Consider the following 12897-nt stretch of genomic DNA (forward strand, 5'->3'; position numbering starts at 1 on the left):
AACTCAGCTCAGGCATCTGTAATTAGCACCATCCTTGAGAACAAACCAGAACGAGTTTATTGAAGCTCTCTAACTATTTACAGTGAGAGCAAATTTACCCTCAAGGTTCACTTTACTATTTTGTCTCAATTTTCTTGTAATTTCATCCATCGCCATTTTTTTTTTTTTTTCAGTCTTCCAAAGGTGATGGATAAAACACAGAAATAAATAGGACCAACTGTTCACAGAAGCCTAAGGGAAAACAGGATTTTGTTATAAATAATCCTTGGCACCAATCGTGGAAACGCAATACTAAAATTGTTTGTTGAATCATTTATGAATTGGGCCTCAGTTTTAGTTTGCAAATAAGTTACAGTTTTTTTGTTGATGTTCTTTTCCACTTTGCTTTTTTAGCTGGGAAACAGCCTTTGAGAAGCTGAGCTGATACGTAATGCAGAAGACAGAGTGACTAAAGGATCTTTTGAAGGGAAATCTATGCACATACAGCACTCTTGCTGGATTTAGATACAGGTGATGAGAAGCTAAATGATGACACTTGTACCAGACGTTCTTAGATGCCACCGCTCTGAGTTTTCATTCCAGCTTTACATGTAGAAAAGGCAAAGGCAGAACAGTGCATTATAAAACGACTGGGAAAAGAAAAGGAAGCCTTTTACACAGGTCGTTTTTAGCAGCGCCTCTATGGGATGGTTTCATTGCTCAGGAAATGACAACCCAGGAGACTCAGGTGAATGCATGCGGTCTAACAGATAAAGGGGATGGATAAGGACAGCCCACCATCTCGTGTTCATTCCAAGATGGGAAGTTTTGAAGATCTGTTGTTACAACCCAATGCAAACCTTCAAGGGAGCGTAATGGCACCCTGCTGCACTGCATGGAGTCTGGTCACACGTGCAGGAGTACACAATACGAGTGGAAGGTTTGGGATTGCAGAGGACAGCTGATTACCCAAACACCTCACATGAAAGTCACAAACATGAAACAGTATCAAAGAACAGAGAGTTGCGTTTCTTTTGTCTGCAAATTGCTCTTTTTCCTCATCTGAAGAGAGCAAGAGAGACACTTGGAGACAGATAAAAGCAACATTAAGACCCATTGCTCATTAGCTGGAAGCAGGTGTGTGTGTGCAGCCTTACCTGATCTGTCCTCGCACCAGGGGTCTGTTTTTTGTCCTGTTCATATTCGAGTCAAACGGAACCTCAAAGAACTGAAATGATAGAAAAAAAAGAGGGAAGAACCAAAATGAAAAGGATGCCGGAAAACGTGCCACGCGTGGAATGCCGTGTCTGCATCTGCAGGTGCTTTCATCTCTTAAGTTTTGAAGGTTCAGAAATGCAACTAAAATGGCAAACTCCTTTCATGGAGCTTTGATAGTCTGCAATAATACTTCTGGCATCCCTTTAGAAAGAAAATCACCTGGAGGACAAAAATAGTTTGTTCAAGTCCCCCAGAAGTTCCTTATTTGAAGCAGAGGCCGATTTCAAGTTCTCAACAGGTCAAACAGAGCCTTTATACACGCTGTTATATGCACACACACACAGAGCTCTGCCCCAGGTTTTATATTAAGACCAACAGCCCTCACCAATGTTGTGCTTTTGGTATTTTAAAGACAGATGCCTTTTTTCGAGATCTTCTACCTTCCGAGAACCTACAACCCACCCCAAAAACCAATCAGCTCTTGTGAAACGCGACCCAAACTGCACTGAGCACCTCTCTTGGGCTGCAGGCAGCGAGCACACCATATGTTGTTATTTAACACCACCAACCCAATCTGACTTGAAACACCACCTATGGGAACACTGAGGCAGTGCTATCAGCACGCTACAAATTCCTGCAGGCTTCTGCAGAGCTGCTTCATAGAGAACGGCATTGGAAAAGCTGAGTGTGGTTTTCCATGCAGCAGCATAAAGGACAAAATAGCAACAAAAAACTGAAATATACATACATATATAAAAACCACCATGCTTCAGGGATTCACCAAAAGCTATTTATAGGCATAGCAATATGTATTTATAGAAAGGATATCTTCTACTGACGTTATGTCTGAGGTTTTGGGGGCAGGAACCCAATTACAGTGAATGTGTAGGAACAGCAGCAGGATTTCAAGCCATCAGAAGGACATATTGAGCAGTCAGACTGCAGATGGATTTCAGGTTGCTGCTGTATAAGGTCTATGTCGCTTCATCAAGCTGATGCATCCTTTCACACGACAAAAGACAAAGTTTGCAAACATCCCCATCCTGACAGTGCCACGTTTCTGGCCTTGCTGTTTGATGGGGCTGTGTTCCACAGTGCAGAGTGGAAAAGATCACCAAGAACAGCCCTGCTGTGGGTTGCCCAGCCCAGCATCACCGAGCCCCAAGGCACCGATGCACAGCAGCTTTGAGGTGTGGGTCAGCTTTGCATCACTGCAGCACCACGGTGTGAGTGCTGGGGGGGGGGACAGACTCACAAAGACCCTCTGTACAAAATGGCAACAAGTACACCCAGGGAAGGGAAAGCACTTTGTTTGGGTTGGAAGGCAGTGATTGCTTCTGACAGCTCAGCATTTTGCTAATGGGTTGTTTCACTGTTACATTTCAGACACAATTACGCTAAATGAAGAAAAAATGTCATTTGACATCAGACTGGTGGAGCGATGCAAGGGAAAATTCTGCAGAGCGAAAGTCTTTTCTTTCTCTTCTGAAAATATTTTGGGCTGTGTGCAGTTTTGTTTCACTCTGTTGGCACAAACCTCCTTTATTTGTATTTGCACTGACCGCCCAGAGCTGACGTCCAGCTGAAACTTGGGCACACACAGAGATCCCGGCTCTTAAATACTCACAGCTAAAGGTGTTCAGTGTGTGATGGGTAAAGCTACAATAACGCCTAAGTTTTAAACTCAAGCTGAAACATAAGAAGGCAGAAATGAAGAACAGTTGGATGCCCAACGCTGCTGAGAGAATCGAAAGGTACACACTTGGTATGATGTGATAATACTGTATCAGTTTGTGACACATTGCTGTATATTTCATATAGCAGTTGAGTCCTGAATAGAACAAGAAACTTCTGTCTGATAGAGGCAAAGTCTGAACGCATCAGCCCAGACAGACAAGGCGGAATGCCCTCCCATAGGTATTTGGGAAGGCAGCCACCAAAGGACAGCCAGAGGGTTAAACCTACAGCATCTACAGTCCCAGAGTGACTAAACTTGGCAATGATTCTCCAGACCCCATCCTAACTTTTTATCAGTACATTCAAGCATCCAAGACACCATGTCGGAAAAGAATAAATCACACCAGCTATACTTTGTGGTTTATTTCTCTGGCAGACTCATCAGACTCTCTGCGTAGATCTCATCTAGTTAATATACAGTAATTATATCTCAAACATCTAACAAATCTTAGATTAGCTGTCACACTACTGCTCACTGTTATTTACAGCCGTGCTTTCTGTCCTTAGCTGCTTCATACTGGTTTCCTCTATGTTTCTAAGTGAAACACTGCAGACTGCTTCATTTCTCCTTCCTGGCAATAGCAGCCCATAGCACTGACTGGGACACACATTAATTACGTTATTTAGACTCGAGCAGGACTCCCAAGCTCACTCCTTCCACACCATCACCGAGCACTTGATTTGCAGTTAAATACAGCCACCACCTATTAAGTTCTCAGATTGAGTGGCCTGACTGTTCGCAATTAATTAGGGATGGAAAAGTCTGAGCACGGAGCTGTTTGCCTTCTGTGGTCATTCCTGCGGGAACAATTTCAGCTCCTGAATTATGACAATTCAATACCCTGATTCCTGTTAACACACAAACATAAATAGAGCACATTACGAGGAACAACATGTCATATAGTTTATCAAATGGATCGCCCGCATGGAGGACTGTGAGCTTTTCCCATCCGCTCTGCTGCGATCTGAGCACCCAGGGCCTGCTCTGAACTGGAACAGCAGATGCTGGAGGCAGCAACTGGCCTCCATGTATTGGATGTGATGTACATTTCCCTCTAACTCTAAACACACGTTTACATCAGAACTGACAAATTTAAAGCCAGAGCATAACCTTGCTATTAAAAAACAGTTTAATTTGTGTCAACGTGCGGATCTCTCCACTGCAATACCAATGCTAGGGCTGGGCAGGACCCAGCAAGGCCCTCACTGCCAGCCATCACCCTCCCACCCCATCTACAGGTCCCTGACCAACCCAGACCCCCAGAGTAGCTCCTGTTTAAGGCCCCATGCACTCATGGAGCACAAAACCTTCAGCCTGATCCTAAGCACTCCAAACAATGTGCCATTCCCAGGGTGCAGTGTGGGCTCAGTGATCCCTGCAGGCTCCTTCCAACTTGAGATACTCTGATTGTGTGATGAGTATCTCACGTGTTCAGAGCACAGTGTTAAAACAAGCCCTGGAAATGCAGCAGGCTGCAAAGGTTCCAGCTCCTCCTTTGAGCCCTCTGTACTATCTGGTTATTTCTACTCCGTGTGTTTTGAGCCATTTATCTCATATTGTGATAAAGTAACGTATAATTACATAAAAGGCAAAGAAAAACAGAACATATAATTTATGGTAAATAAGATCAAAGTCAAGATTATTATTATAGGTTTTCTCCCGGTTTCCTTTCAATCACTTTTATATGAAAACAACAAAGAATAATTAAAGTCTATTACAAAGGTCTTTTGATTCAATTGTACACAGATGTGCCTAAAAAAAACCAAGAAAGCCACGCAAAGGAAGGATTTTCAAAAGCACTCCTGTACTGATCTAACACCATCCCCACTGAAGTCAATGGCAGTTTGACTTCAATGAGAGCACAGACAGACCAATACTGAGTGATTCTGAAAATCCCACCCTAATTGTACAAACAAGGGAAGGCTTTAGAGATTGCTGGCTTGGAGATGGTGTATTTGAGAATCATAAAGGGCACGCAGCACCTGTTTGTCTTCAAGATATGAAAATAAAGCAAGCCAAATATTTTAAGGATTAGAAATGGCTTTTTTTTTCTTTCTTTTCTTTCTTTTTGTCTTTTATTTTTTTATTTAAAGCAGTATCTGAAACCCCCCTGGCTCTGCTCTTCCCAGCCTTGCTATAGACCTGCTTTATTATTTTCCATTTCAAAGAGGATTCTAATTAAAAACGAGCTCGATGCAAGCCTGAACAATGTTACCTACAGGTAGAGAAGGGCAGCTAAACCCCAAACTGTCACTCTCCAGTGAACCCAAGGAAAGCTGCGAGGTAAAGCAGCTGCCAAGCTGCGCTTGTTTTGAAGACACGTTCCTCATATTGCCAGTGTTCAGCAGCCCATTGCTGTCTACAGGGAAGAGGACAGGAGGTAACTGCAGAGAAAGTGCTGAGATCTGTCACTTCAGAAACATATTTTCAAGGCTGAGAATGCAAAGACTCTCAGACTTCAATTAGCACTTATTTGTCTTGTAAGATTAATGACGTGCTGTGCAGGTTCGCCTTTTAGGCCATCAGGACAAGACGTGCTGCTATTTCTCTGGCCACTTCCAGGCACGGGACTTTCTGAGGGTCCTCAGGGACATTTGTCCCATGGCCTGAGAAATCTGACAGGTTTTTGTGCTTAATCACTGAGTACACTTAACCAGAAAGTGCCCTGAGTTCCCATGGCACACCGGGGACTTGGTTCAGTGCCCACTGAGTGACTTGAGATGCCAGCCCAGCCATCCCAGGCATTGGGCTCTGAAACAAAGAGAAACCCCAAACCCACCCAAAATGCCTCCAGGAGTGACATCCATCTTCCTCACAGCTTCCCATGACCAGGGCAGCGGGGAGATGTGCCCACCCTGTATTTGTTGTCAGCTCATCCAAACCCCATTAGAGACCAAGAAAACAAGGAGTCATTAAAGGCTTGTGGCTTGTCAGCCTCTTCATCAACACTTTTGCCACACAAAGTCCTCTGATGCTATCACAAGTGCTGTTACAAGGAGCTGGAATAGAGTGTGGCTGTGCTAACACTCAGGAGTGTCAGTGACAAGGTCCAGACAGCACTGTGCCTCATTGCCCACACAGTTCACCAATCCCATTGCAACAGCCAAGGACTGGCACGGTTGTGACCATCAAGTAGGAAAACATAATTATGGGCTACAGGCAGTCTTCAGTTGTATGAATATCTTCAGACTTTTCTACCACAACCCCTTGTCTCCCTGAGCCAAAAGCAGCCATTTCCAGGTGCAGTGAAGCCCTTCCCATCCCATCCTTTGGGCATGGACTTGGGCACCATTCTGCTCTTCCTTTGCACCTTAAAACCCAACTGGCTATGAATGTGTCTCACAGATATGAGCTCCACCTCACATTCTTCCCTTGTGCTGATCCAACAGTGACCCAACCTGGACACATTTCCCCCTGTTCCTTTCTGCCTGGATCATTACTTGATCCTTTCAGTCACTCTAGGCATGACAAGAGGAGGAGAGGGAGAAGCTGTGATTCAGCTCCCACCTGAAGTGCACAACTGCATAGTTTCTCTCTCCTTTAGGGGTTACACAGTCCTCTCTATCCAGGCTTGGGATAAGGCAATAAAGCAGCATATACATCATGTTTCCCTGAAATATGAAGAGAAAACTTAACTTTTTGGTACAAAATTCAACAGTTGGACTGCAGTCACCCAAAGTCAACCACCTACCCATGCAGGATTTGTGCCTATTCATAAATGATGAACTACAAGTTGATGTCTACAAGCAGAGGTATGTGTTTATTCCAATGTATTTTAGGAACGATTGCAAAGTTGAAGAAAATCACCACTTCTATGCTTACCAAAATACACCCCAAATCCCTTTGCAACGCCACGCTCTCAAAGAGATTCCTCTGAATTAAATCATGTTTGTCATGACAGCAGCGTGCCACGAGGACAACATGTAATTTAAAAAACAAACACAACTGCATACAGCAGCCTCTTTGCTGAAGATAGGAATTGCACAAGGTCGGTATCTGGTTTAAGTTACTCTGTGTCCTAAAATACACCAGGCCAGGTCCTCTGAACACAGTGCAGCTGCTTTGAGCAATACTGCAGATAAAACCCGATACTGAAAATGGCTTAGAGAAATTCCTGTAGTGGAAGGAAGCTGTTCTTCAGGAACTCTTAGGGCAGTATTTTTGCTGCCCAGTGCAAGTGTGAGATGTGCATAATGCTCAGCCAGGAGGCACGAGCATCCTCCAGATGGCAACTGAGAGCCAACAGGCAGCAGCTTCCTTAGCGCCTGGCTGAGATGCGAAGCCTTTACTGCTCTCTAGGAACAAACCACAGGGATCCTGAGCCCTCCACAGCCACTTTTTGGTCCCCACTACAGAGAGCTATAAAACAAAGCTGTGTTGCTGCTGCTCTGCTTTTTCTTCCCAGGAGATCAGAGCACGGAAGTGTAAAGGTGAGGTTTAAATCATTCCCACACATCTCCCATTGCCTCCCCATGTGTCCAGGATTCAGGTCATTTTAATCAGCTCTTTATAATTTGTCACTCTGACGATAAGAATACTAATCCAGCACAATGTGCTTCCTGCCAGGCACCCGAATATTAATCCATAAACTGAGCTCTTATATCATGTGTAGACGCATTCATTTTCACTGCTCGTTTCTTTCTTACAACACAGACAAAAGTAGTGCTGTACATAAGCAGCAGGCTTGCCTGCTTTGGGCCACAGAAAGGTTATGTATTTATTTGCATACATGCAGTTTAATTACTCTCAAACACTTCTTAAGGTTTGGAAATACAGAATTGCTTTCTTCCTTGCACTTTACTGACACCTGAGAAAAACTGATTTGCTTTGGTCTGTCGGCATTTGGCAGAGGAGCCTTCAGCTCCTTCTGGAAAAGAAGCCTTGAAAGCTCACCAGTATTAAGAAAAGAAAAGAAACAAAAAAATCCCACACCAAAGAAAAAAACAAGGAACAAAATCTGGGCTCGAGATTCTAAGCGCGAACGAGGGTGTAAACGGCATTAACATTGCCTAACAGAACAGCGGGAAAACTTTGCCCAACTGTCACAGAAACGATCAGCTGGACCTCCCGGCAGCTCAGACCTCTTAATATTAATAAAATCATCCCCCGAGATTGAATTCAGTGAGGTACTGGAGAGCTGATGGCAGGGAGAGCTGATAAGGGGAAGAGCTGCAAGTCACGTTCTTACACATGGCGCATTCAGGCAAATTACTGAGTCTGTAGGAGATGGGAGTATGATGAAGTCAAAAAAGAGAGAGAAATACCTGCAAGGGATTTGAAGACTTTATTAACATTTAACTGGCTGGAAAGCTCCAAAAGGTGCTCATTACTTTTCTTAGGAAGGGCTGTGAATGCTGAAAGACCGTATCAAACTCAGCGATGGGTGCATCACCACCTACGTTTGTATAAAATCAGTTTGGCAACAAAGCAAATTCAGACTAATAGCCATCCTGTCTCCCATTTGCATGGAACTTAATGGGGAGCTATCAGTGTCCTCACTACACCTCTTTTCTCCAGCTGATTTCCCAGTCCTCAGACTCCTTCACAAAGCCAGCCCAGTTCTATTGATCAAATGGAACAAAGAGCTGCCTACAAAACTAGATGGAGTTTCTGTTCAAGCTGAGGGGTTTTACCCAGAGTAAAGTAGTTCTGGTAAGGGCTCTATCTTCAAAACACCACATTTTTAACCAGAAAAAGCACAGTTGCCAAATATAGCAGCAAGGTACAATAACAGATGTACAATATGCATTTAATTAGCTCCAGTTTTGCAGGTAAAATCCAGTAGTTTTTTTCTTCTTATAAAGCATCGTGCATGAGCCAGGACCATTAAATGATGGTGGCCATCATTATGCTCTCCTGTTAAGGGCTGGATGACAAACCTCTGCATGGAGAATCCAAGTTGCAAAGACATCCCAGACCAATAAATAGCTCTCACCTTTTCTTCCCCTTCATTAAGACAGAAAGTGAAGCAACAGCCCCACCAGGACCCATCAGAAAGCACAAACAGCCCAACCTGTTGCACGGCATCACATCATCCGTCTTTCTAAAGCTGTCAAGAAATGTTTGTCATTCCAATACTGCTTGCATCTCCCAAACGCTAAGATAACATGCCCATCAATCTCAGCTGGAGTTAAAAGAGGAGTTGAAAAATAAATAGTTCTGAGTCATGTTACTAAGAGGGATTCCACACACTATTAATTTTAGCTTGGAAACCAATTAAGACACCAAATCAGCATTACCTCCCGTGGCTTTTTAAGGCATAATGACCTATTTGCTTGCTTAAATTTATTTGTTTTATGACAGCAAGCCTTTGAAATGCTGTAGGAGTTTAAACAAAAATAGGGCAATGTGGTCCTCTCTATTTCAGTAGGCCACTCTTTAAACAAAAGAACAACAATAAGGAGCACGATGGCACAGAAACAGCAGTGTGGCAGAATGAGTGGGGTTCATACAAAGCTATTTGTCAATCCTTTGGAGAAACAGTGACTAAAGGAGAGCTCACTGCCCATCCAAGAGCCTACAGCTCCAGCATGATTGTCCAAAGAGGCTGTGGATGCCCCATCCCTGCAGGCATTCAAGGCCAGGCTGGATGTGGCTCTGGGCAGCCTGGGCTGCTGGTTGGTGACCCTGCACATAGCAGGGGGTTGGAAATGGATGAGCACTGTGGGCCTTTTCAACCCAGGCCATTCCACAGCTCTGTGATTCTGTAAGTATTAACATTAGATGAAACCTAATTGAGTTTTACAAGTCACTTAAACACACAGACTGTGTTATTTAGTAAATGCCATTTTTGCTTTGCTTTGTGCTTCAGTTCTTGTTTAAACGGAGCAGCAGAAAGCGCAGGTAGGACTCTCAGTTTCACTGTATAAAAAATGGCAAAATGATGACGTAAACGTGGCTGCAGAAATAAGTGCAAAACATATCACACGTGCTCCCAGCCAAAAGATAATACGTGAATAATAAGAAGAAAAGAACAGTAATCAGGTAAAAGAAACTGATTGCAAGTGCCTTGCTGCAGTGAGAAGCAGCTGCACATCACCTCCTTGGTGCACCCTGGCAACTCCTGTCTAAACATCCACTCGTACACATAAAACATGGGAGAGGTATTTTCTGCACCGAAACATACACAGAACAGGTTTGGAGGATTGCTCACATGGTTCGAAGCGCTTCGTTTCCACACAAGCATATGCATTTACTATATAAATATTTATAGTTTGGCAGTTCATCCTCCAAAGCTGCATGGGTTTTCTCCATTGGGTTGAACCAGCGAGATTTCCTCTGAATTTCCACATTTCCAGATGCTTTGCTCAAGCAGCCTTGATGGAGAACAGTTGTGCCTATTAGCAGACAAGCTGCTGACAACTGAGTGCAGCTTCTCAAAGCTGGCAGAGAGATAATCTGGCACCGTGATCTGATAAGCTACAGAGAAGAGGCAGGGAGGCCTGCAAACAGTGCAAAGTCAGGGGAAAACCTGGTCAGCTCTGAGCCCGTCCCTGGGGCGCTGCCATGAAATTTGGAGGAATTAACAACAAATATAGTTGTTGCCCAGAGTCACATCCAGCCTGGCCTTGAATGCCTGCAGGGATGGGGCATCCACAGCCTCCTTGGGCAGCTGCGTACCATGCTGGGGCTGCTCAGCACAGGCAGGACAACAGCTTCACCCATCCCAGCAGCAGCACCATCCTGCTTTCTGAGCATGATCCTCAGCGAACCCCTGCACTGTGCCACACCAGACAGCAGTCGCATTCAGGCAGCACTGGAGTCATTCCCAGGTAGATAAAATCTGTTGCTTTTTTCTCCATGCAAAGACCGAAAAATAAAGAAATATATATATATATTTATGTTATATATATAAGTATATAACATAAAAAATATAAAACCTCATTTATACTCTTCCACTCCTCCTCAGGCAATCGGTTTTGGCCACTGTTGAGAGGCAGGATTTCTTTGTTTTGACCCAGAATGACTTTCCCAATGCATTTTCCAGGTGAAGGGAATTCCCTCCTTCTCCCTGCCGCCCTCCCACTTGCTCCTTAATTAAAGTCAGTACAGAAAACCTGCTGCAGACTGAAAGCGCTCAACAAATGAGTAGGTTGGGGAAAACACTCTGTTAGCCATTATTTTTAGTGTATGTTTATCATCTTTGAACTGATTAAAAACAGATAACGAGGAGGATTATTGAAATTAACAAAGAAGGAGGAGAAAAACAGAAGATGCGTCCAAAAGCAGAAGGAAACCCGTCCATCACTTTCTGATCCGCTGCCAAGGAACAGGGATCTCTTTTAGAGTGTAATTAAAGAATATCTTTAATAAAGTGGCGTGGCAAAGGGAAGGGATGTTTGAGCGGAGCTGTCAGAGCTCAGAGCCGCAGCCCCAGCAGCCGGGCTGTGGTTGGGAGCACACAGGGGCTCCCAGCTCCCAGACATCAAGGCACTCGCACGAAGCTGGGCTGCCTCCGCGGTCAGGTTCACCCAAATACCTTTTCCATGAACTAATCAAATAGGCATTTATCAGCCAAAAGAGGAACACTGCAAAGCAAAAGGGGTTTATGGAGGAGTTCCCCCCACCCCCCCACTTCATAAAGAGGCCCAAAACTTTCAGTCCAGAAGGTCTGAGATTATCAGGGCAGAGCCAGCTCAGCACAAAGCATCCTTGATGTCTAGACCAAATGAAAAGATTAGCAGGTCTGCAGCAGCCCTGATTACACCAGGCCCATGCTATTTTTCCAGCGGATGCTTTCATAATTAAATATCAAGTAACAGGAGGCGCTTTCACATGTATGTCATCCTCACCTTGGAAAATAATAATAAAAAAGTTTTAGCATTGAGTTTAGCAGTGAGGCTCTCCTGGAAGAAGAGCAGAGCTGGACCAGCAGAAAACAGGTCTCAGGGCATCTCTGCCAGCTCCCCACTGCCTTTATAAAGGGAACAGACTGGGTCCAGGTACAGCCATCAGCTCTTTGGGATGCAGGGAGGTGACAGGCTGCTGCTGGCTGGAGAAGCTGTTGTTCTTCACAATACAAATATATCACATTTCCAATTCAAAAGGAGAAAAAGGAAATAAGATTCCAAATGGAACGAGAAATTATTGAAAAAACAAGCAAAGAAAAATCTGTTAAATAACACCCACAGTATCATCAAAATACAGGAACAAGGGCCAGGCTTTAACCGTATTCTTTTGCTTTAATCACAGTGCAAACCTGGAGAAGACCCTCACCCCTTGCTGAAGCAATTCCGCCAATGCAGCTGGGGCTGAGCTGCCTCTGACATGCAGGAAAAGGGACTACCCTTCTATTAATTACTAGAAGCTCACAATGGTTGAAAACACCCGTCTGATTTCCACCTTGCAGTTACTCACAGCTGATTTGTGCCCATTTCTTTATTTCCCAGCGCCACTCTCAGGTTTAAACACGAGCTCTCCTCCCTGTACTCACCCCTGTGATGGCACAGCACAGTACTGTGCAGCCTTCTTCACGCTACTGCACAGTCATGCTCTGATTAAGAAAACATGTCATTTTCTTCTGTGTTTTTTTTACCATTCCAACTCTTTCTACCTGAGAAGCCCTCAGGCTCGATCCAAGAGCAGATAATATCCAGAATGAGAAAACAAAACCCGGCTGTTAACCCAGGTCAGGTCCTAACAGCCCACATAGTGATGCTGCAAGAAGTCGCCTGATGTCTCCATGTTTTCTCCTTGGTTCCCACACTCACCTATTTAAATCCAAAAGTCATTCAGGACAAGAACAACTGCAATCTAAATTCAGTGCCTCTCATGGATGCTGCTTGTGGCTGGAAATCCTCCATGCCTCCCAGCTTGGAAAGCTTCATGGAAGACTCTAATTCTCGTGACTTGTCACCATTGGGACAGACCCACATGTAAATACCCGCATGTAAATGCACACACACAGAGGTGGGATGTGACTGTGCGTGCAAAGAAAAGGACAGCTGCTGACAGTGCACTGA

The 12897-nt window shown here is 44.4% G+C and overlaps 1 protein-coding gene across 5 annotated transcripts in view; it reads right to left on the minus strand.

The window, feature by feature from the left end:
* Positions 1 to 12897, minus strand: part of COX10 (cytochrome c oxidase assembly factor heme A:farnesyltransferase COX10) — an 89116-nt gene that overhangs the window by 34349 nt on the left and 41870 nt on the right. For 4 of the 5 annotated variants that reach the window (XM_085522464.1, XM_015879736.2, XM_085522462.1 and 1 more), the window contains one exon: positions 1137 to 1207. In XM_085522464.1, coding sequence (XP_085378590.1) covers positions 1137 to 1207 — 71 coding nt within the window. Of the gene's footprint in view, positions 1 to 1136; positions 1208 to 12645; positions 12832 to 12897 lie in introns of those variants that run through there. The other variant, XM_085522463.1, reaches the window with a different exon arrangement.

This window comes from Coturnix japonica, chromosome 23 (genome assembly GCF_054131305.1).
Source record: "Coturnix japonica strain WE chromosome 23, WE-NBRP24, whole genome shotgun sequence".
Taxonomy (NCBI): Eukaryota; Metazoa; Chordata; class Aves; order Galliformes; family Phasianidae; genus Coturnix; species Coturnix japonica.